This window comes from Morone saxatilis, unplaced genomic scaffold, assembly GCF_004916995.1.
Source record: "Morone saxatilis isolate NCDOM2014 unplaced genomic scaffold, NCSU_SB_2.0 Contig12, whole genome shotgun sequence".
Lineage (NCBI taxonomy): Eukaryota > Metazoa > Chordata > Actinopteri > Moronidae > Morone > Morone saxatilis.
The window spans coordinates 26329125-26354858 of record NW_023339674.1 but is presented as its reverse complement, the minus strand read 5'-3'; the positions used below and the strand labels follow the sequence as shown (position 1 = coordinate 26354858).

The following is a 25734-nucleotide window of genomic DNA, read 5'->3' as shown; positions in this document are numbered from 1 at the left end:
GAAAGTTTCTCTGTGCTCACCGAAAATCCGATTTTAAGGGGCGGGGCCTACCAGCATGATTTGTGACATCACAAATAGTTTGGATCAGTTTTATGGATTTTAATTTGGAAATGATCCTTTTTTTGTGGAAAAAACATATCAGACACACATTATTGTTCCGAGCAAGCTATTTGTATACATGTATATTGTACTTTAAACTGAATTCATTCAAAGCTTTCTCCTCAGCCATCTGTAAACCTTCATTTTTATCAGCCATGTTGCTTCTAACCTCTGTTTCTAGACCTAATTTACAGTTCATTTTGAGGTGGGTGGTTTCAAACATGAAGACATCATCTGTTTTCTTATTTCTCTCTCTCCTGTCCTCAGCAGTAACTTTACGCTCCACTGTAAAGCTCACACTGAGCGTAAAACTTTCTGTCATTGACCATGTGGTGTGTGTGTGTGTGTGTGTATGTGTGTGTATGCACGCAGGTGGTGTTTGAGGCCCACACTGAAGGTCACCGTCACTATACCTTGGCCCTGCTGCTCAGTCCGTACTCCTACACCACCACAGCCGTGGTCACAGACGCACACCAGTGACACACCGTGGAAATTTACAGTCCGGCGGAGGTGTCAGAACAGCAAGCTGCACAAGGCCGGAGAACTCTCACATGATGATCCAAACCAACAATGAATGTATCTACTAATAAGTATTGTGTGTGTATCAAAGTCTTAAATATATATCTTCCTCTGTGCCACAGAGCTCCATTGTTGTCCAAAAACTATTAAAGACACATCAATGAGCCACACTGTTGCACTGCCTGACATGTTCCTTCATCATCATGAACACACACTGTAATTTACTAGTCTCAATCCGACATACCACCAATACTTACCAAATGTGGATTAATCCGCTGCTGAAAATAGTCCCCAACAAATGCATTATTTTTACGCTTTTTTTAAGAAATTACTGAGCTTTTTTTTAAAAAAATTAAACTATTTGTGAGCTTGAAGTGACAGATTTAAATCTTCCATGAAGCCAACTGAAGTTAGGTGAGGAGTTGCCGACACACACACAAAGCACACATGGAGATGCACTCTGTTCAAAGTAATGTAAAGTCATTTTTTTATCTGTACACTCCGTTTGACTTTCCCAATAAAAAAATTAAAAAGGATCAAACACACGATTTAAATGAATTTCCTAAAAAAGCGATGTGGTCGAGAAACTGCTGCTCTCTGCCATCTAACATATACACCAGCATCCCAGCTACCTACCAGCGCCCTGGTGACGCAGAGTCCAGGAGGAGCAGGTAAGTGAACAATCTCAATGTCTTTAGGATTATATAATCAAAAGGTAAATAAACAGAATGATCACATTTCTTCTTTTTTTTATAAATCAAATTATCATAAATTAACTCACAACATCCCTCTTCCAAGTCTTCTTATTTAAATTCAAAAACTCTCAATATGGCTCCAACAGAGCTGTTTTTAAAGATCAGTAGGAACCAATGGGCTTGGAGCTGACAGCCACAGAGAAGTCAGAGTATTGGGACACAGACCAACACATGTTAGTTTTGGTGTTTAATTATGCAGAACTGTACAGTTGTCATATACGGGGAAATTTGCTATAGACATACACTGCTGTAAACTAAACATGTTTATTTCTGCTGTAAAGTTGGGCATTTTAATATGGGGCCTTATGGAGAGTGACTCACTGCTGGAGCCAGCCTCAAGTGACCGATAGAGGAACTGCAGTTTCGTAATTTCCACGTTGGCTTCAACCACAGAGGTTGCTGCCTGGATACTTGATGAACTTTATGTAGGTCATGGTTATTTAAAAAAAAAATGCAAATGCAAATGAAATCTTTAAGAAAAAACAAAAGCCAAACTGTTTTACTGCAACATTTAATTGTGTATGAAACAAAAGACGTGGCGTTCTCAACTCACAGCTGCTACACATCTAACTTATTTGCAAGTGCTCAATTCAATTCAATACAATTTCAAACCTATCCGACATGATAATGCTGCATTCAGGGGCAGACCAAGAGACATATTCCTGTAGTGGCATAGGGGCTTTAAGGGGTGGCAGATATTAGAACTGCAGTGCATTATTGTGGCACATTAATGAACCACTGAAGCTGGATTGTTTCATTTCAAAAAGCATTTTTGCTGCAGCGGCCACTCCATGCCCCTCCAGATCTACCCCTGGCCTCATCACACAGGCCTTCTTCATACAATACGAGCTGTTAGTGACATGAGACTGCTGTAATTCAACCATCAACACATGTAACATTATAGCAAAGATAAGCAAGAGAAAATAAATGAGACAAACGTCAAGGCTGTTTTCCAGAATATGGCAATGAAGTGTTTATTTTGTCTTCTGTTGACAAAGAAAAAAAAAAAAAACTTTACAAAGTAACGGTTCAACACCAGACTCCAGCTGTTTTATACTGTCTGTTACCAAAGACTGCAGAAGTCTGACAATGGAGCTAACTTCACCATGTAAAAAAGTTCAGTGATGTCTGAGGGGGTGGGGGGAGTGGGGGAGTGGGGGAGTGGGCTCTAGCACATGCTTCAGAGCCAGTGAGAGGCAGGAACGAGACAGAACTGAAGGAAGTGAGCATGTGCGGAGTGAGTGCTACATTAACATTAATTTTCACAGGGTTGGCTCAGTGCGCAACTCCACTTCCTTCTTCCACATGAACTCGTGGTGATCAGGTGATCGTGACATACGGAGGGTCAAAATGCTACAAAGAAAAGCTGTGCCACACCATTCTAAAGGAAGTGATGCTGTCCAACACCCAGACTGAGTTCTGCAGGACAGGGCCAGGATCCCTGGGTGACTGACCCTTCCAAAGCCCCGCCAATTTAGGAACCAGTCAACTGGTGGTTCAAAATTCAATTTTGAAGGAAAGGTAGCGAACGTTAGTAAAACGCTCACTTTTCAGATGTGAATGTAGCTCGTTATCTAGCATTTTGCTGACATACAGCTAACTTAAGATGTGACATATATATGTTGCCTTTATCTTTTAACCATCTTCACAATGTGGTTGTCTTTTCAACATAGATTAGCCTAGCACATAGCATAACTAAGTACAGGAAAGGAGAAAGTTGACTGAGGTTCTGATCGAGGCTTAAAAGGGGTGGGACTTAGGAAGGGCCAATTTATTTTCATTTCAGTCCTAATTTTAATTTTAATAAAGCTCTCAGGACATTGTTCAATAAATGGATGGTTATAAAAACTCTAACTTATTGATTAATTTATTTTACAAGCACTTTTTCTGAAGAAATTCAAACATTTTGGGATTGACAATTCATTCTATGGTTCTCACCAAAAGATCCATTGTGTAGCTGCTCTGGAGCTTTCAACTGTATCCCATGATCAAGATCTCTTAGATAATTTTTCAAGGTATTTTAGATTTTTTACTCATGTTGGCTTAAAAGTTGGGATAAAAAGGAAAGTTCCAGAACAGGAACACCTTGTGGTGCAATGTTCCTTCAAACATATCTTAAGCATTTCTGAAGTTCTGCCATATACAGTGATACCAATATATCTGCAATATACTAATAGCAGCTGATTTATCGGCTCCACTCTTATGTTATGATCAATGTGGCTGAAAGCTCTGGAAAGTTTGCCACCTGTCCACCTTGTGATAAATTGCTTTTGTTAAAAAACTGAAATGTTATTGATAGACATAAGTTCTTAATTCTTAACACTGGTTCTTTTAGAACTGTGACCCAGACATGTATTGAGCAGGGCACCTTGCAGTCGATTAACTTGTCAGCACACTCTGGTGGACAAAAGATGTAACAGCAACACTATTTCTCAATGACTTCGAACATCTTTGGCATCTGGATGCACATTGGTCTCTATCTATCAGCACATAAACCAATATACTGTGATATTGATTTATCAGTCAGGTTCTCATATGAACATTTTTGAGAGTTTAAGAAAAGTACATTTTGATACAATGCAAGATGGGCTGGTGAAGATGGGAAAATAAAGACAGGTGTTACAAACATACACATGACCAGTGTGAGGCAGAATGATGATAAACATCAGAGCCTGGGTTACTTAGCACTGGGATGAACATGTGAATTGAACGGAACGCTGTTTGTTCAGTAACTGCCCATTGGTGGGAAGCTGCCTGCAGAGCCTCTGTGGACCTGCTTCAGTCATGCACAAGGAAATTGGATGTAAATTACATTATTTTGTCCACATATGTATTTGTAGGCATGCAGATTTGAAGCCTATCAAAGAGGTTTTTGAGGTGCAGCTCTTGGTGGATGAGCCTCTTAGCTTCAGCCAATTTGTGCTTGAGAGTGTTGACGACAGAAGGATATGTGCTTGTTTGTATCAATTTCTAGGCAAATGAGCTGAAAGTGATGTGCATTAAACATAAAGGCTGCCCTCGCATCTCAGTCTTGGTGCATGAGGGCGAAGCTTTCGTCGAACGTGCACCCACAGGCGGTCACAGTGGAATGTTACACGCAACGTCAAGGCAGCCATAAACACTGGAGTGGACAGACTGATCTTTTGGATTCTTATCGTGAACATATTCCTGTCTGACTTGATATGGTTAAAGGGGACAAAACATCGACAATTCAGGAAAACAAAAAACACTTTTAATCGCTTCAATCTGAATGTAGAGTGAAAAAGAAAAAAGAACTCAAGGCACAAATAAATACTGCAAAATGGAATACAGTTGTCTAATGGTGAACACATCATATGAACAATACTTTAAGGTTTCAGATAAAACGGTTCTGGGTGGAGTCTGCTGATAACCTGCCGACCCGACACCCTAAAGACTAATACAAACGGTTTTGAAAAAATTATCCAAGATAAGACTAACCCGGTTTAGCACTTGGCATCTGGACCAGAGTTTAGGCTTGGCCCATGTGAACTAGATACAAAGATCCATGAGAATGATGGAATACAGTCTGATCCTAAACCCTATATGCTGACTTGCCCCGTCATTCTTCCGTTTATTCACTTGGTACTGCTCTCGAGAAGAGCATTAAAGCACAACAATGTGTAAAAGAGATAGTCCGTGATATTCAATACTATGACCTGCCTCGCCTACTACTGCTTCAGTTGTTAAAGGAAAACTCCAAATTTACATAGAATGGTTGAGTTCTATTCTGCCAATGACAATAACCTTGATGATGCAATAGTGATATCATCATGGTTATCTCATGAATGATGAGTCAAAATAATATGTTTCTCATAATGACTTAAAGAAACATTGGCAGAAATGGGCTTCCATACATCTTGGGCTACAAATGTATAACAGAAATTCCACATTTCTGGAAATGCGCATTCACCACACACAGGCTTTGAGTTGCACTTTGAGAAGTTGAAAACACTGAAACTCACTCAGTGTTTTTGGAGCTTGGTGCCAATTTTCTTAAATTCAAAGGGTTTACTCGTCACTCACTGTTTTTTTTATCCGTCTCTGTCTGACACAATGCTAAACTGCTGGAGTGCCCCTTTAACAAGCTGCATCTCCCACATAAGGGCTGTAAATTTCTGTTGTTCAGTTCTTCCCCTCTCTGACCTTGACTGTCTGTAGAGAATGTCTGACTCTAAACCAGATGGTTTGCTGATTATACACTACACTGTAAATACTGTAAAAGCCAAGTCTATGTTTAGGCTGTTGTGGGAGAGAGTGAGAAAAGATGCTCCGCTTGCTTTTTAAAAAAATCGTGATTAAGGTTTGTTTTTCTGTAAAATGACAGAACAGGTGGGTGGGGAAATGCAGAGGCCAGGTAACCCTTGCACTGAGGGGCGGGGGAGGGTAGCTAGAGTTTTGACAGGCGATGCTGATGAAACAAGCACTTCAACCAAAACGAAGAAAATGGGGCGTCTTGGTCTTTAGCGTTTATGTGTCTAAAAACCGTCTGTCTGGACAAACTTTAACTCAATTTGCACAACCATGGAGTTCATGTAGAATGTCATCTGAATGAAATCATGTTCAAAGTGGTACGTTTTGTTACCCTAATTTTCCCTAACATTAAGAAAAATTTATGTTTTTAGAAGGGTTGAAAAACCACATGAATCAATCTAGTCATGGAAGTGGCTTCTTATTTTTGAATACAGCTTCTCAGATATTTGATATTTCACTACAAACAGTAATTAATAATTAAGGCATTACTGCTGCATTAAATACTGTAGCAACAGACCAAGGGGGGCAGGGTGTATAAGTAATGGTGGATGGGGGTGGGCGGGGGTTATGCCCTGACCACTTGATCATCAAGAGTCATGAATACAATGCTGTGATGAAGTGAGCAGCCGGGCCACGTGAACCACTTCGACAATATTGCTGGTACACGGTCAGACCGCGGCCAGTGCAACCTACAAACACGCCCCACTTCTTCTCTTACGCAAAAAAATGTGGTACTAAGCTAAGAAAGGCATAGCACAAGAGAATCATCTGCTAAACCGACGCTGTTCGAAGCTCGGAAAAAGGAAGGAGCACAGCTAAAATGGCGACCGGTGACTCTGCTCTTCTCTCTAATCTCGCTCTGAAGTGTTAAAGCTTTGTGGCGGAACACGAGCCGGATTGTGCCGTAGCATTGAGGTTCAGCCACAAAAAACAAAACAAAATAACAACTGTAAACATATACGGGCTGCTCCGATGGTCACCGCTGCAAGGGCTTTTGGGAGGGTAGGTGAGGTCAGGATATATCCACCGTGGCTTAAAGACGGCCTTTCCCAGAAGTCCTTGCAGCGTTTGTGGAAGAACCCTGACGGACACGTAATGCTTTAAAAACTATAGAAAATAAACATCACTCTGGCCATTTCATGCCTGGAGCCCATTTTCCCTCTACTGTCAGCTAAACCTCATCAACTGCTTCACTACATGTGGACCCGTCAGCTTTCTCTCCAAATATTAACAGAGCACCAACACTGTCTTTTCAACACGTCATGAAAGCCAAAAATACCACTGAAGCACCTTTGAAAAGTGGTGCCATTTAACACTTTAGGCTATGAACTCATTTCCACGTCTTATCACACAGTGTCTCCACTCTGAAAAAAGACATGCTTTTATTAGCCTGCTGACAGCAGTACTGACAGGAGAGACGCATCAGACAAGAATGAGTGCGCCACGGACCCTGCACACTGTGAGATAACAGCCATCTTGTAAGTCCAGTGATGGGTCTAATACAGTCTAGGTCACTGTATCATGTCAATGTTGAGGCACGTCAGGATGCTCACAGCGCTACAACATAAACAGAAAACTAAATAGGCCTGCAACTAAAAATTCAACTAATCTGCTGATTACTTTATCTTCAAATTGCTCGCTGTCTTACTAAAACAATTAATCAATTATCCAAACAGTAGCAGACTAACTTTCTGTCAATCCAGTCAATGACCCACCCCAAGTCCCGCCCCTTTTTGCTCTGAGCTCCAATGTAGAGGAAAAGAGGAAGTTGACTGAGGCGTGCTCAACTGTTATTGGAGCACAGGGAAAAGGGGGCGGGACTTAGGAAGGGTCAGTTGATTGAATGACTAATCGTTTGATTTCTAAAAATGTAAATCTAAATATGAGAGCAGAAACGCCATCGACATGCATGGCCACTCGTGTTTTAAAAATGTTCGTCCATCTTTACCAAATCTCACGAAGAGGACCTTTAAGTAGCTACTCTCGAGCTTTCAGTTATTTCACATGATCTTCAGCAGCACACATCCATAACAGGGCAAACTCCCCTCTGCTGATGAAGATCATGTGATATGACCAATTCAATGGAAAAACTGACAGTTATGCCACCATGATATATACAGTACACAGCTGTGTGTATGTACATTAGTGTTGGGTTGGACAGCGTGTTACATGTACTGTTCTGATCAGTTGATTTGTGGCTTTTAGCAGCAGTCACATAGAAACCATTTGGTTCTGAAGGTCTTACACGTCTTTGGTTACCAAAGCTCTAATTGGGCCGTCGGTTGACGTGTCTCACAGTGAGATAGGACCACAGTTTGGACCAAAATGGCACAGTGTGTCAGGGCCTCTAAGAGACTCTAACTGAGCAGTTAACAAGATGAACAGGAAGTAAGGGCCCAGGGCAACAAAATGGCCAGAGTTCTAATTTAAAATCTCTGGACATACAATCAAAGATAATGTCCAAACATACAATTCATGGTCAAATTCAAAACCTAGAGATATAGAGGAGAATCTTAACAGTGAACATCTGGTCAAAAATAATCTGCCTACATGTTTCTCTCCATCTTTATAGTGCTCAAAGCTTTAAGAAATGAAACTTTTCACAGCGCATGCCATTCAAGAACAGCAATGGCTCCAGCTGCGAGGGGCTGATGCCAAGGTTCTCTCATTCTGGCCCTTCTGACTGCCTCACAAGCTCAGAAAATATTAACAACACCACAGTCCAGACACACACACAGCATCCAGCCCCAATCCCCATGCTTTCAGCGCACGGTACAGTACAAAGAAGAGCTTTATCACATGGTCCAGCACTAAATCATTGGAATAAAAATCATAAAAAATAAAAACACGTCTGAGACAAAAAATATACACTCACATGAGACCATGACCCTGTACTAAAGCATGTTGTGTGGACACACTCCTGCTGTAATGGCCGACCCTGCTCCCTGTACAAAAGTCACAGGGGAGGGACGCGGTCGCGCCACCCTCCATCTGAGAGCAGCTCTACTCTTTTTCACACAGTGCACCTCAAAGAGAAAAAAAGCACAAAAAAGGCAAAATTAAAAAATATACACATCTCTAACTGATGAAATAATTTATGTCTGAAAAAGAACAAAATCTGGTAAACAAAATAAATTAAGGCATGCAAAAGATAATGTCAAATCTTGAGATTTGGATACTTTTTTTTTTAAGCCAAACATCCTATACTGTTAGAAGATCTTCCTGTTAGGAAGAAACCACTCACTCTTTATTAAATCCTCAGAACGAAGGTAGCTGCCAAAATAAAATTCAAACCCACTGGAATATTCACTGTAATATGCCCGAGCGTTTAAAGGCCCATATTTACATGTTTGTGTTCTGTGTTCGAGCTTTTAAGAGGCCGATATTTACATACATGTTCATGCGGATTCAGCAGCAGTGCAGCGAAACAAAACGGCAAAAAACACTTGAGTGACACGACAGGAGCGCTTCGTCCTGACTCAGAGCAAAAATAAATACTACATTATCAAAATAAAAATAAAAAATGTACATCACAAACATTAATGTCGACCTCGCTCAGATCCCTCCTTTTAAAAAGGAATTGCTGCGGCCTGACGAAATGATATGTATAAAACAAAACAATAGTAGAAAGTGAGACAAAGATCTTGTCTGTTGGCTTGTAAGGTGACGGTGATACATCAGAAGTGAAGCAGTGCGGAGCCGAGCGGGAGGGAGCTGTGGTTCTGCCACGTTAAGGCTTTGCAGTAAACATCGGAGCTGAGATGCTGCTGCTCCCTCCAGTCTAAACCAAGACTCATGTCAACTTGTAGAAGTTAAGCCGGCACGGACAAAAAGACATGCAGCAACTCACCAATCTCTTTCTCACACTCACTCACACTCACACACACACACACACACACACACACAATCGACAGTTCACTTTGAGAGACTTTGCCACTGCCTCTTCATTTTTTCCTCTCTTTTTTCGGTTCACCCCTCCCGGCCTGCGCCCCCCCTCCTCTCCTCTGCCGCTACGCCTCTGAATTTGGCTTGACAGGGGCACTGGGAAGCCAGGCCACAGGGGAGTTGTTGAGCTGGGGGTGTGTGGACCAGGGGTTGGGTAGAGGGAGGGGAGTGGGGGGCTTGGTGGGGCGCAGGGGGCGGGGCAGTTCAGTAGTCTGTGATAGGAGCGAGCTCAGGGTACAGGTCCACCGTGATGTTCTTGTAGAGGCTGCTGAGGGAGATGTGGGGGCTGTAGTGGAGGTTGTTGAGTCCGTCCAAGTGTTGCCGCTCTTTGGAATACCTCAGCAGTTTGTACCTGCGAACACAGTCACACAGTTCTCAGATCAGCCTTTATACACTCCGTCTGCCCCAAGTTCAAGCTCTAGAAGGAGCTCTATGGCATAGAGGAAAAGGATATATCAGGCTTTGATCTATCTTTTTTAAATGACTTTTGTGAAAAACAAAGCAGACACTGGAGTCAGTATCTAGTGGGTGTCAGATGAAGTTCAAATGAAAGAAGAGACTTTTTTTTTTTGCTGTGATTCAAGAAGCTGCCTCACCTCCCGAGGAACTGCACCTCTCCTCTGTGGTGGTGAGGGATTGACTTGTACTTGCCGATCTCTCCCTCTGGTCGTGTCACATTCAGACCAGCGTAGTGAACCCTGAGGAGAGACCAGACTGCGTTACCACTCACAGCACTGAACTGATACGAGCTTACAGCCGACATCTACCAATTGTTTCATGGGCTTCAGTCTAACAGAACACTGTAAGCAGCTTACCAACAATCTGCTGATAGGAACATGAGGAACATCTACTTACAGGTATGATTGTTAAACATTTGTTGGCAGTGAGCTGAAAGTAAAAAGCAGTCAGTTGAAACTGAACAATCAGGCTGAGAACATGGTGATTATTATCTATTTGCACACAAATGGAATCACAGTAATATGATGGTACTGGCTGATATTTTCACTTGTTCTATAGCAGTGGTTCCCAACATTTTTCCATCATTAATAAACTGAGCCCTGCCTAAGTGACATATTTGATGGACTATATTCAAAACTGTAAAGATGTTTGTGTAAAACCAGAGATTTGGATAAATTTTGAGCAGATAATTTCTCGTTTAGGGAATTTTTTATAGAGTTCATATTTAACAATCATACAGACCTAATTGGCTTCTTTTCTAAATAAATGTAGTGTCTTCTTGTCCCTGACGATTGGCCATTGTTCAATTTACTTTAAATTTCTTCACAGCAGCGAACCAAATGCTGCACTGTAAAACCAGACAAGTTCTTTTAACTCCCAAAACATTTTGAAACTCATTTTTTAGATTAAAGAAGATTAAGTCGCTTTTAGACGTAATTTTAAGTATCACTAACTTAGTTTTGTAAGTTACAGAAACATTCCTGATTAATTACTTTTTACAAGGTATTTTGTTTTCACAGCACAAATAAAAACTCATTCTTACTTACTAAAGCTACTGGATCAAGAATGTCATTTTAATTTAAAATTGAGTTGGTTTGAAAAAAATCAGATACTCTCTACAAGGGTCTGTTTTGAAATTCTATGTAACCTGGCAGCCCTTCTTGACATTTGTGGATCAAATGGAAGCAGAAAATGTAACCCTGTAATACATGTGACCTCTTACTTGTATTGTCACATATGTTCTTTCTGTCCCTGCTATATTTATTAACATGACGCACCTTATCAACAAGTACGCAAAATGACTGTCTTTGATTTTGCGGTACAGGTTGGTTGTTGTTAGTATTATGTTTGTGTACATACTGTGAAAATCTTCAATAAAGACCTTGTTCAAAAAAAACATTTGTTAGGTTTTACTACCTTTATTTGATGTATCAGTTTCAACATTGAGTTAAATGACTTTATCTGGTTTTACAGTGAGATATATAGGCCTACTGTGTATATTTGAAAGTTTTTTAGCACACCTTAAAATCAAGAAGGCCTCACGACCCTCTGCAAAGCTTTGGGGAGTCCCAGTAGAGGTTTCCGAACCCCAGGTCGGGAACCACTGCTATATGGTTCCATTCATTACCACTATGGCCACTATACCACTCACATTAAAACAACCGCAAAAGGCGTAGTTTGATAACGTTGTGAAGTAGTGTGGAATCATGGGAGTTGTCTTCATTGTTAAACATCCACCATTGCTGAGAAAAATCTATGTGATGAGGCTCATGGACGAGGTCATGTCATGGCCAGCATATCCCAAAAGTTATAGCAACTAGAGGCAACGGGTGAACGGCAGCGAGTTGTGGAGCAGAACATAATCTCTCCTCAGAAACCAATGCCCTCACAGCTTTACACTTCACCATCACACTTTGATCGCGTTTATTCGCCTCATAAAGACGATGTGCGTACTCTCAGACTCAGGGTCCTCTGGTTGGATGTCAGCTGAATAATGAAGAATATTGCAACTTAATTACTAAACAGTTAGAATTGAATATTTCATTGAATACAGCTGAGTCACATTGCCTACATTTTTAAACCATGTGGGTGGTTTGCCAATGTTTACTTGCAATATAATTGTTGTATTTGTAAACAGTTGAGTTTTAATGAATTTTGTCATCATATTTTTGCCTACACTATAACACAAGTTATTTGCCTCGACATATAAAACCAACACATTATAGAATCCTTTATTTCTGAGGTAAGGTTTTAACTGAAAAAGTGACAACTTCTTAAAAGTCTTTGAGCCTTGATATTTTTCAGTCTCATGATCTTTCCATCTTTATACGCGAGTTTTCCTAAAATTAGACTGAAAACAAATCGCAATATATCGCCTCTTTACAATATCATTTAAAAACGAATTAAAAATACAACTTTATATAAGTAACGTTAACTTAGTTAACTCAATCAATTTTTAAGACCTGTTCAAAATCATATTTGAGACATGTTTTGGCTTAAAGAGTCAAAAATCCAATAATCTGAATTTTAAGACCCAGGGGACACCCTGAACAGAGATATAGTCTTTATTCCATGCATTATTCTTCCTTGTCAAAAGCTGTCATCTACATTACCCACAATGCAACTTCACTGCTGACAGTTGGGTGGCAGATTGCTGTGTTATGTTGGAGCAGCTAATGCAGCCTGGAGTCACAAGCAGAGATGAATGTTGATGTTGTATGATCATATATGTCTTCTCCCACAGTTTTTTCTCCAACGGACACTGACTGAAGTGACATCACTTGAGGACATTTATCAGACATCACCTCTGTAGACACTAAAGTCTGTTGCTTTGTCCGTTAGATAGAGCATGCCTCAAGCCTAGTTGCACCCACTTGTTAGCCATCAAGTGTGGAAACAAAGCCGGTTTATGTGGTCAAATCCCTCCCTGCCTTGATGGCTTCCCAAGAAGGGGTTTGAACACTCTGAATCCACTGCGTACCCCGCTTTAGTAGACTAACCTGTTCCACAAGTCATCGTCCTCTCCTCCCCAGCCCCAGAATGCATTGGGAAAGCCATTAATCTTGCGGAACTGCTCCACGGTGAGTCCGCTCACACCACCAAAGAACTCGCTGTATGGAAGGCTGCAAAACAGCAACAAACGCAAGTTAAACATAGACCTGCAGGATGTGGATGGGTTCACTGCCTTCGGGTCAACGGATGCACTCACATGTACATGTATTTGTCCAGCTTGGCAGCAAAGTGGCGGGGCATCTGACCACAGCCGTAGTAGTTTCGGTCGTTCTCGGGGATGTGGTCCACGTCATGGAAGATCAAGCAGTCCCAGTCCAAGTCCTTCATGGCCTCCAGGAATCCCACATTAAAGAGCATGGCTCTGTTGAAGGGCTGGCTCCCACTCTGAACACAGACACACACAATGAGTCAATGAGTCTATAAAATAAATAAAGTCATATGAAGTTTTGTTTAACGTCAGGGACTGCCTTCACTACCCAGAATGCCTCACTATAGACTGCATTGCAGACACATACAACAACAGACTGCACCTGTTCGATGACGTAGAAGGCGAACTGCAGCCGCTGTCTCTGCAGGATGGGGATGAGGTGTTGGAAGAGGATGGGGAGATGTTCATGGCGGTTTCTGAATGGAATCAGGATGGCCACCTAAAGCACAAACAGAGTAAGAGTCAGCTCATGTCTACTGAATCCATCTGGTGTCTTTCAGGGTTACCGCTCCTTTTAACAAATCATTTCCCAAGACCTTTCCAGGAGTTTTTCTTGTTAAATATAGGACAGCACCTGCTCACAAATGGACATATAATTTATCAGTAGGCCAAGTATGCCCACAGGTTTATGTAGCCAATCTGAGTGAGGGTGTAAAGCGGCTGTGGCTCAGAGGTATAGCAGGTCGTCCACTAATAGGAAGGTTGTTGGCTCGATCCCTGGCTCCTCCTGCTGCAGTGTCCTTGAGCAAGATACTGAACCCCAAATTGCTCCTGATGCTGTACATCAGTGTGAATGTAAAGAAGGAATTAGTTTCTGTTCGATGGGCTTTGCCATCACTGAGTGAATGTGTGTGAAAGCTGTAAAATGCATAAACCCACCTTCCAGCGAGGTCTGCAGTCCTTTGGTTTCCAATGGCCTCCAAACTCAATGTCAAAAAACTTAGAGAACTTCAGTTCTATCTCCTCCATGGGGATCTCTGTCATGTTCACTTCCATAAGGCCCTCTGTGGACAGATGGGGTGGGGGCGTTATTCCACTGACGCAACAAAACAACAACAAAATGACTGCACAGGAAAAAAACAAGGCTGTCATAAGAAAGACAACCCTTTTCTTGTTTGTTACTGCTTAATGGTTTTCATGAAATCATTCCATCAGACCAAACACTGCTTCATTAGCTCCACACTGAGATACTGTGGGAGGGGATGTTGTGGGTACTGTGCAAAAGGCCCAGCAGCAGTATCTGCTGCACGGAAAGGCTTTACATGCCTCTATCAACTCATCAGCAGGAAGCTACAAATCATACAGATAGTAACACTGCTCACTCCCAGTGAGCAGCTCCACCTGCTGGAGGAAACCTGCATATTTGAGGAGGGTTTTCAACACTTTAATTTATTTTTAGCAGCTTAAGTTGAAAAGATGAAACAGACCATTTTTTTGGTGTTTTGTTTTTTTTGTTGCAGAAATAACGTTAATGCTTCTCTTGTAACATTAAACACAAGCTGCAGGGGCCAGCTGATTTAACTAAGAGATTAGTGGAGAATTTAATTTCTAAGTATAGAACGCTAAGAGACCCTCGAAGGACAGGGACACATACGTTTCATTAATGCATCCCTTCAAACAGCGGAGAGGCCGCTACTTTCTGCTAGCTTCTACAATTAGTAGTTGGGATTTGACAGTATCTTCTTAGTGAATCTAATTTCATTATTGAATCTGCTTATTAAATCTGAATCCATTCCAATCCCAGTATTGAATCTTTAAATTTAGATGTACTGTTCAAATTCTGAAGCAACAAAGAAGCTGAATTCTGAGAGGACAGAGATTGGTTTGAATGGTCACAACTTGCAGTTACAACCTGAAAATGAGATGAGACAGAAGATTCTCCAGATACAAAGGTAAATAAATGTTCATAGCAGCAGGAAATATGAAATCATTAAATATGTATGTGACATTTTGAAATAACAACCTACGGACTTTGACTCACTTTATTTTTCACAAGAAACTTTTGCCAAATACTGGAGGTCCTGATTCAGAACTATTACATTATTGATATGTTAAAAAGAGTTGAACTGGGGGCTGACGTGATCAGCTGATGGTTTTACTGGAGAATACTGTACTGTTTTATAATTGCACGCACTCTTTTTCACCCCCATGTGCTAGTGAAATGCTGCACTGTAAAGCTCTGTACGAGCCATCTTTCTTGAAATACAGCAACTAGAAAAAGTCTTTGGACTGGCAACTTAACAATGAAGCAGCAAAGGTTGAAGTGCAGTAAGAGGCTCTTAAATAAAAAAGACTGAACGATTCACTGATGCCCTGAAAGCACCCCGTCCTGCTGTCGGGTACCAGTACTCACTCATAGAAGGTAATCGCTCTGGGCAGGGGAGGTTCTGGGCGTAGGTGAAGTTCTCAGGGAGGTACGTGGTCGGCTGGACCAGGTACTCACTGGAGTTACTGCCATCAGGATAGTCTGCATAACAAAACAAAAAAAACTACATCAGGCAAAACAGCAGACTACTCCAAACCACATCACCTGCAGCAAATGAGACTCAAACAGGATGTCTATTGTGAAACTCCAAAAGTTATGGCTTCCAATTAGGGCCTTTTACGTTTTACGTGTTTAAAATGTGCCTATTTTAGATAAATGTCTCTTGCTAGTCTTAAATTAATACAATTTTTGAAGCTTATTTAACATTTGAGCTACTTCCATTAGATTCACTTGATGCTACTACTGTACTGTTCAGGGGGAAATATTGTACCTTTACCTATATTACATGGACAGCTAGCTTGTGTGCAGAATAACAGCTCAACAACACCAAGGTGGTCAAAAGAGCAACAATATAGTTCATCTTCACCGGTTCCTCCTCTCCTCTGCTGCTGAAAGTGCTGCAGTGGTCCAAGCCTTTTTGAGTTAGTCATTTACAGCAACAGTCACTTTATTGTAGCATCTACTGATCCTGGTCCCCAGAAGCTATTTTGGAAGTTATATTTTTTAGAAAATCCAATATTTCTGTTCTCTAGAACCCAAAAAGATCTATGAAAAACATCACACCATCCTAGCATGGTCATAAAAAGACAGCAGTTGCAGTGTGGCCGGTGTGTCTGAAAGGTTGTGAACATACAACTGAAAGTGGCAGATAGAAGTACTACAGTAGCAGAAATACGACTTCTTGTAAGCTAGTAGTTCACAGTTTTAATCAGCACCTTGCTCTATTATTCTCCACTGCCTCTGCAGCTAACCATTATTTTCATTATCGATCACTCTGTTGTCATTTTCTCGATTAATCAAGTAGTTGTTTGGTCGATAAAATGGTGAAAAATGTTAATTAGTGTTTCCCAAACCCCAAGGTAATGTTGTTGTAGACAAAACAAGACATGTGAGGACATGTCTTGTTTTGTCTACAACCCAAAGATATAATTATACTTTAAAATAGTTGGCAGGTAATTATAGGGACCAGTGTATAGGATTTAGTATATAGATATAGATATATATATATATATATATATCAAAGGTTCATTCTAAACACGATTCCCAGGGATTCCAGGTTTAAACACAATAATAGACATGCAAAAAATACTGATGTAGTATTTTAATGTCAATGTACAGGCGTATGGTGTGTATGGTAAAACGTTTTTTACGGGTTTACTTACCCGTCCCGTTGAGTGTACTGTTCTTGTTCGTGTACAATCGGATCATCTGGCCGAAGGTCCTCACGTTGTTCCTCAACATGATGCCCTGAGCCTGCACCATGAAGAAGTATGTGTTGGCTGACAGGAAGACAGAAGAGACATTTTACTCACTTGTTTTAAAACACAGCTTATCGTGTAGCTGTTTGATTCTAGAAACTACACGAATCAACAGCAAACACAACGACAACGTAAATATCGTAAATACTGTTTCAATGTGACTTCTTAGTTTGAAACATTGGTGTGATGATAAAGCTGTAGGATCTCAGTTGTCTAGAAAATATCCACTGGAGCTGTAAGAGTGCAAGATTTGGTTGTACCGGATTATAATGACTCCTGATTCCAAAAATTCCTTAATGACTCAGAGGAGGGAACCAGTCTTGTGAGAAACATAAAACGTCATTTCGCAGGAACAAAATCTGTTTTCTAGTTTGTTTCATCCTACTAATCCAGTGAAAGTAATAACGGCACAGAGTAACAGCCACAAACAATAAATATTGTTTTTTCTGCAATATGTACAATTCATCATTGATGTCTCAGTGAAACAGCCACAATGTTCTGTCTGCAAGATTTATTTGACATACATTCAGAAGGGAACAATGCAGTGGAATCTGTTCAAGTGACAGCTTTGTCATTCAGACAGGTTTGTTCTGGCTTTGCTCACATGCTGGACATTAAGCATTTTGCTGGATAGGGATCATTCAGTCCATGCAGCTGGTCGAAATGAAAGGGTGGGTGATGCTGCTTTTACCCTGTGCTGCGTGGAGAAAAAATCATTTTTATAGACTGATGAGATGAGAGGAATCTACCCTCACAACTCAACACTGGCTCATTTACAAGGTCTTGTGTTAACTTCAGCTGAGGGGGTGATGACTGAGTGATCATTTGCTCTTGGTGGTTGTAATAATACAGAAGACGTGTGTTTCTCTATGCATGTTTCACCTTGGGTCATACGACTGACGGCATTTAGTTCAGACGTGTCGTGTTCATGCACAGTAACCCAATGAGCTTGCTGTTGTGACTTTCACCTAAAAGTTCTAAATGCTAAAAAAGGTTACAAAACAGGATGTGATGGTTGTGAAATGACTATTTAACATGGGCAGGAGTTGACACAAATGTTTGTCTGTGAACAGCATGTAACTGAAAGACACACAACCTCTTCTTTAACTGTTTATGCGTTAAGTATACAACCCAAACAAAATCTATCTTGAAGTCAAAAACCAGCTTCTCTTCCCATAAGGAAGGCTAATACAGTGTACTTAGGAATATGAACGTGGGAAAATGCACAAACAACAAATGAACTCATCAGTGATGCTTTAGAAGACAAACAATTTGTGACAGAGGCTGACATCTGGCTGGATCCTAGAAGGCTGACTCACTTCTAGGGATGGCAGTCTGTTTATTCGTACATGCTTAACCCAAACGGAACCTTATGTTCATGCTCTAATTCACTGGGCTGCCTAAAGGAGCATTCTGTATTCTTATCCCAAGTCTCCCAGAATTCTCTCTGTGAGGTGTGTTAGTCTGCCTTACCAACCTCTCTTAAACTCATCCTGCACGTTCCTGAGGTAACACACCGACTGCTATACAAGGCTGGCTACTCCACTCCTTTTGGTGCGCAAATTTCATTCAAACTAATGTTACTCAAGAAAGAGAAAATCAGCCCACAGAACCAAGTGTGGCTGTTAGAAATCAGCAGACAGGAATAGAATATGCACCGCAGGGTCATAGTAGAGAGCCTGAAACAATTAGAAAATATCAATAGAGCTGCGCCATCTCCTCAGAGAGCTGTACTGAGGCACAAATAAACACGCAATGGTCTGACATGAAATGCAGTGCATTATTAAAATGGAATGCAGCCAACAAAAATCATTCCATTATAGCTGATGTTACACTGCCAGGCGTTTATAACAAAGGAAGACACCTTGCCAATAAATAAAACACTGTTACGCTCTCAGTAAAGTAGTAAACTGAATATTAATTTTACATTATGATTCATTTAATTCTGGTAACATACTGAAACTCTAAACTCATTCAGATGAAGGCATTCCACTTCTGAAGTCAAGGAGTTATCTAAATCTCCAAATCTATCGTATGTGCCAAAAAGTGAAGAGAGTGTGTTTTTGCTCTGTGCTCCAATAACAGTCGAGCAAGCCTCGCTCAGAACCTTCTCTTCGGACTCGCCTCTGAGTGAGGGGCTGAAATGCAACAGGGATTATTTCCAGAATATTCTGCCTTTTTGATCCATTTCCAGGTGTTTTTATGACTGTAAAACTAGTCCAGGTTTTCCAGTTTTTCCAGGACAGGTGGGAACCCTGTTAATGCATATTGTTCCACGGTATATACTGTCATATTACACAACCGTAGTGTCACTCTTCCTGATGACTAATACATCAGTTTCAATGTGTGTGTGAGTAAACAGGACAGTGTGGATGATAAGTGTCATCACAGAGCAGCCAGGCAGCTTCCGGTGTGGTGACAGGGCAGTCTGGACTGCAGACAGGCAGCTGGTGAAATGACAATACAAATGTTTGCTACAGTCCCTGAAACCCAGAGAATAATCATCCTCAGTTCAGGATCGGAAAAAAAAAAAAAAAGTATACAAGGCAGAACAAGCAGAGCATAAAAATGACGGTCACCCATCCTCAAATTAAATTCTCAACTGGATGTTGAACGAAACATGAAACAGAGCACTCCCAGTCAGTGCGGCAGCATACTGTACAGACAGCCCAGGATGAATGCAGACACACAGCTGGCTGCAACACACCTGAATCCACCGGGCCTGGGTGAAAACGACCAATCACAACCGAGAAAGATACAAAGACTCCCAAAGCGTCTGTATTTGACACCCTGGTGACTCAACAATCACCCATCTTTCATCCCAAAGTTATTTTTATACCAACTGCAGCTTTAAATGAACCAGACTGAAACTAAAGGTTCCTAGACAAATCATGTGTAATACTTTGACACGGCGCAGGAAACAAAAGAATTGGAAAAACGTCCTCCTCTCTGCACATACCTTAACCATAACCAGCCACAGACTGCCTGCAATTTCAAACCACGTGCAGTGTACAGATGGGTGCCAAAGAACAAGCGTCTCAAAAGGGTCTCAGCGCAGCACGAGCTCCCACAACAGCTTCTGCAACACATTCTTCTGAGCCTTCTAAATAGAAAGAAGCCCAAACACAGTGTGTATGCCCGACTGGTAGACATTGTACTTTTCTAACTTAAGAAATATGGCATGGCAGAAACCATAGCTAAAATCAGTCCATTAAAACCCTACTGTGAGTGTGTAAACCTGTTATCGGAGATCATTATTTCAGTAGAATGTTAATACTTTTCAAAATCACCAACTATTGTGATCAACTGAATTGTTTCGAGTCTTTTTTTAAATGCACAAATTCTCTGCTTTCAGCTCCTTAAATGTGAAGATTTTCTGGCTTCTTTAGTCCTCTATGACACTAGCTCTCCACCTGGAGTCCCTGAAGAGGCTCCCCAGACAACTGTCAAGTATTCTGATTTCACTATTATATCATATACAATCGAGCTGCCAGACCGCGCGCTCTCATACATCTTGAGCGAATTTTCCCAGAACTGCATCTCCTCCCAAGCATGACCAACACTGATTGCCAGTAAAAGGCTGCACTGTGAGCACATAATTCCTGACAGCACAAAACCACCTCCATCCTGTATGTGAACATCACAGAAACTACCCAGGACAAACCCAATCCAGTACTGGGAGGGGGGGAGACACATAAATGATGGGTCAATAATGGGAAATTTATATTATGATGTACTATCCTGATAGATTGGTCCATAATGTTTTTTCACTCCTTGGGCAAAACATTTGAAAGGCTTTATGTTCTATGTTTGTAACTGTTTTATACTTTACTAGAAACGAATAGTCAGAACTATTGATTAGATGTGGTTCTGTCAGAGCTGTGGAATATTAAATCATTTATGAACTTCTTTTTAAAATATAAAAATGTGTCCTGATCCAGTATCTTATTGTTATCTTATTGAATTATTTGTTATTCAGGGTTCCCACTCTTTAACAGGTCATTTTCCAGGACAAGACAAAACTTTGCTAATCGACTACATTCATTTGTAACAGTACCAACATCATGTAGAATTTATTTCATTTTACAGAACATTCATCTTCTAGAAAGTTAAAGTGTTCATTGCACTTACAATTAGCGGCACTGTGCAGCTCTGGAAGAGATTACTGAAAGTCAGTTCCACTGCATCTGGTAAGGACACTTTGAAGTGTTACACAGTTTATTCAACCAACAGTCGAGCTTCAAACAAAATACGCTGACCTGAGCGAGGGGCTAAAATACAAAACTCTTCCAGGATATTTGGTCATTTTACTTTCCAGATGTTTCCATGGCTGGAAAACAAGTCTCTAAATGTCCAGGGTTTTCAGGATGGGTGGGAACCCTGTTATTGTACCGGCTGATGACAAAATCCATATCGTGCATCCCTACAGCAGTAAACAATCTGAAGCCTTCCCAGCAGCGCCCATCAAGTATTATTCCACATGTTCTTCCTCAATATTGAGTAGAATTTTGAGGTATTGTACAAAATGAATGGGATCAGGGCTGCACAAGATGGTAAAAACATCACGTGGAAATTATTTTGATTGATAATGCACTTCGAGATTAGTGAAGGAACGATCATTTTTGTATCACAAATTTAATTTTCACTAAAAAAACAAACTTAAAATAATTATGTCAAATGTTTGAAGGTCCATACCAAACATGTTTCCTGTCCAGAGGACACTTAACAAAACATTACACCTTCTCCGATTTGCATGTTGAGATTTCAATATCAGTTTAATTAATTGTACAGCCCTAAAATAGAGATCTGATTCTAGGGTTGACTTTGTTGCATACTGTAGAAATTACAATACACTGACAGTTTGATCCTAGTTCAGTGCCATACCTGCCATAATATTGTTTTATTGAGACTTTTTCACCAACAAGACAAAACGCAGGGCACACGACTACCCATTTTAAGTGGAGATCCACAGAAAGCTGACACATCTGGACATGAATACTGGTGCATTTGGGCCCAGCAGCACAGGTGAATGTATAAACCCAGGCATGGACTGGCTCAACCTGCCTGTGCTGCTTAGAACATTAGCAGTGATGCCCACAGTTCATTCATTCACAAGGCAGCCTTGCGCCAGCTTGAGCGCCAATCAGCCATAAATCAAAATCAACCTTTAGCTAATATCTCACTCGTCTGGCCCACTGCGACACACATTTCACCCTTTAAACATCGCAGAAGAGCGAGAGGGCGAGCTGGACTCGACGCCCGGGGCGGACCTTCTAGCTAACGGGCTAGTTAGTTAGCCCGTTAGCTAGCTAGTTAACGGTTTCAGCGTTAGCATGGGCAGTGACAGACAGCGGCTGAAGCTCGTTAGGGCTGCACAAGATAATCCACACATAATCACATTAACTGTTACCTTGTGAGGGGTTTAGTGTAAGCCGCTGTTAACTAACCTATTCCAGGAGCCACGTAAATGAAGTAGAGACAAGTGGTGGACATGGAGAAGAAGAATATGAAGGCCAGAAATGATCGGTTGGACATTCGCAGCAGTCGCCTCCAGTTCACCATTTTGGCTTAGGCCCGCTTCTCTTTCGCCGATATGAATCCCATAAAATACTTTTTTTGGAGTTTAAAAAGTCCTCGAATTGACGGACGAAAGTGTCAATGGCCTGGTCATGGGAGAAAACCTGCACCGTTAGAGCCCGGGATGCAGCGCGGCAAAGGGGGCTAGCGCTAGCGGTGCTAGCTGGCCTGCTTTCCCCTGCCAAGAAATTTCCAGATGGAAAAAGCAGGCCCGTAACGGCGTTATCAGGCAACTGAGAGCCGCATGGAGCACCACCGGTCGGGCATAGTGAAACACTCCGGGCCAAGAGCTCAGCAGCAATACTACTTAAGGAGACTCATGGTAGCCGTCCATGGTTGCCAGCGAGGCTTTTATCGCTAGCGCTGGTGGTCGGTCATTGAAGGGGGCAGGACCGCTCTCTGCCTCTCTCCCACACACGGTCTACTCTCGGCCGGTGCGATGTTTCCAAAACAGTCGGTGCACTACTTCGTCGAACCTCGCGCACGGGAGTCCAGCAGTCATGCCACCGGGAGTCTCCGCACCGTCTCCGCGCGACCGTGGCATTCAACACGCATAAGTGCGGGGCGGTGTGCGAGAGAGAAACTCCAACAGAAGCGATATCAGGTCTGCCTCCTTTTCATTTTCTGCTGGCACTGCAGAGACCGTTTCCGGTGGGTGTAAGATCACCCCTCCCCCGCGTCACCATGGAAACCTGGGTGCGCGGTGCGGCGGCGTGTTTTGCCGTAAGCGCCTTTTTTTTTTAAATTCCTTATATGTGTGCACATACCTGACCGATAAAGTGATTCTGATATTATAAATACAGCAGGCATGCATTGCTACTGGCTAGTCAGGTTATCCTCTGTTTCATTCTGGCTCATTAAAGTCAGCAATAAGAACCATAATCCATCTTTTAAAAAAGCTCAAAATGATTGTTCACAGTAGAATTAAACGCAGAAACAACATATCTGTTTTATGTATCTGTTGATGCAGCAATAAACAACAAGTTGAACCCGCTCTACCAGGTGAGCTACTTTCTGTGTTTGGTACGGTTTTGGTACTCCTGTTTTTGTCTGTACTTGTGTTGATGTTTCCCACCTGGGACAATAAAATGACTGAACTGAACTAAAAGCTAAGTTCAGTTCAGTCTGAACTCAGGCTAAACACACACAAAACAATTACTAGCACACATGAAACAGAAACCCTCCTACTAGCAGGAGAACCCCTTGGGTGTGGGCTCTCCATCTGGCCTATAACAGACACAGAGGCCCCCTCTGATGGCTTTGCACTGCATATACTCCCACAACCTTTCCCAGCTCTTCTACAGGCCTATCTCTCCTCCAGTACTCCCATGGCTACCAACCACCTCTTGTCCCAGAGCTAGGAGGATCCAGCGTCCCCTCCACGCACCTGGATTAGGCCCACTCCTGCTACTCTCCGTCCTACCCATCAGTGTTCCCACCATTCCCCGTCCCCTGACCTTTCTCACCCACCTGCACACCATTCCCCCATTATTGTGGCAGTATACATGCAATATCATCTTATGTGCTTTGGCTTAGTGTTCCGGCCATCATCTGTGCCTGCCTGTGTGAATCCCTGCCTGCCTTTTGGACTTTTTCCCCGCTGCCTGATCCCTAACAGGATAAGTTGGCCTTGCCTGCCTGGTCTGAACTTTTGCCTGTGTCTGACCACAAGTAAAACTGAACTTTGAACTTTACCTGCCTGGCCTCTGAACTGTGGGGTCCAAACCTGGTAATACTGAGTCGCTACGTTCCCATCCCCATTTTTATGCTCCGAGAACTCTCCGAGAATCATATTACTTCATCCACCCACTTCAACATGTTCATCCATTATTCACTACAAAAGAATGGAATACAAACGCTACCTGTTCAGCTATTCCATTTCTTTAACATACTGTCTTTGAACTTTGACATGAAGTCATCAAAACACCAGTTATAACATATATATATCAACTTTGGCAACGTCAGTCCTTACAAAAACGGACTATAGTAAATAAATAGTATTGTATTATTATGTCCTATATTAGGTTTGTAGCGGTATTACTATGGTTGTTGTTGTATGGTTGTGCTATAGTAGCCCTATAATATTTCCATAGTAATACTACGTATCTAAACTATGTATTCTATTTTAAATATTACTATTGTATAGTATATAAACAATATTGTATAACTATATTAATTCCCTGAAAAACTATAGAATGACTATAGTGATACTTTATAAACACTAATTATAATTTCACTATAAGATTAACATAGCCAACTCAATAGTATTATTTTGTAATTTTCTATAGTGCATTTCAAAGAAACATAGAATTACTATAGTAATACTGATACTGTATTTATATAGGAGATCTTTGAAGTAATAGGTTCTTGTCAGGGTTTTGTTTACGTTTTTTTGGCCACAAGGGTTAAACTGCATTTTTTGTCTAACCTGTAATAAAACTTTATGACCAGCTGCTAGAGGACTAATTTGTCTTTCATTTTCCTGAAGACTGTTGGCCAGGAAAAAGTGTGACCTTCTCAGTAGCAAACACTGTCCTTTCCTCCACTGATACCTTGAACATTATCTACAGTAGTCCATGCTCCACTGAATGGTCCAAAACGTGGTGGAACTGATATCACATCCAGCAGCAGCTTCCACACATACCAGACAGTTTCAGTCTGCGATCAAACAACTAGTTGATTTTAGCTGATGTAAACAGACTGAAAAAGGGAGTTGAACTGGAGGTTAAGAGACTGACAGTCTGCTGGAATTTTTACTTTCTGGTACCTTGACTGTCTCCTCTCCACTGATCCCTCAGTAGAGGGCGCTGTTTTCTGCCCTGCCAGTGACTCATGAGTCACATAAAGTGACCCACATGTGTCTTTGTATCCAGTGGCAATGGTATGCAGGGGGTGGAATCATGGCTGAAGTTGAGCCACAGAGGAAAAAAATGAACCCAAAAGGCAGCTCCAAGTGCTGACATTGTGATGTAAACTCCAAACTTACCTCTTCAGCCTGACCTTTAACTAGGAATGGATAAACATTGTTTACCTTATTATTCAGTTATTTTATCAGAATTTCTTGTACATTTCATTCATTTATTATGAATATATATATGTCCTTAATCTTCATATTTTTTCTTCTTCCTATTGATTTTATTTATT

The 25734-nt window shown here is 41.4% G+C and overlaps 2 protein-coding genes across 2 annotated transcripts in view; one reads left to right on the top strand and one right to left on the bottom strand.

Annotated features, from left to right (window-relative positions):
* The window catches only part of ttr (transthyretin (prealbumin, amyloidosis type I)), a 4804-nt gene extending 4061 nt beyond the window's left edge, over window positions 1-743 (top strand). The window contains exon 4 of the mRNA XM_035653915.1: window positions 472-743. Coding sequence (XP_035509808.1) covers window positions 472-579 — 108 coding nt within the window. The 3' untranslated portion in view covers window positions 580-743. The remainder of the gene's footprint in view (window positions 1-471) is intronic.
* Window positions 744-2319: 1576 nt separating this feature from the next.
* Window positions 2320-23234, bottom strand: b4galt6 (UDP-Gal:betaGlcNAc beta 1,4- galactosyltransferase, polypeptide 6). The gene is made up of 9 exons (XM_035652990.1): window positions 22461-23234; window positions 16918-17034; window positions 15623-15736; window positions 14149-14273; window positions 13592-13708; window positions 13258-13445; window positions 13049-13171; window positions 10187-10288; window positions 2320-9942 (listed from the first exon to the last, which is right to left on the bottom strand). Exons 1-9 carry the CDS (start codon window positions 22573-22575, stop codon window positions 9795-9797), a joined length of 1149 nt encoding a protein of 382 aa, XP_035508883.1. The 5' UTR covers window positions 22576-23234; the 3' UTR covers window positions 2320-9794.
* Between the last annotated feature and the right edge of the window lie 2500 nt (window positions 23235-25734).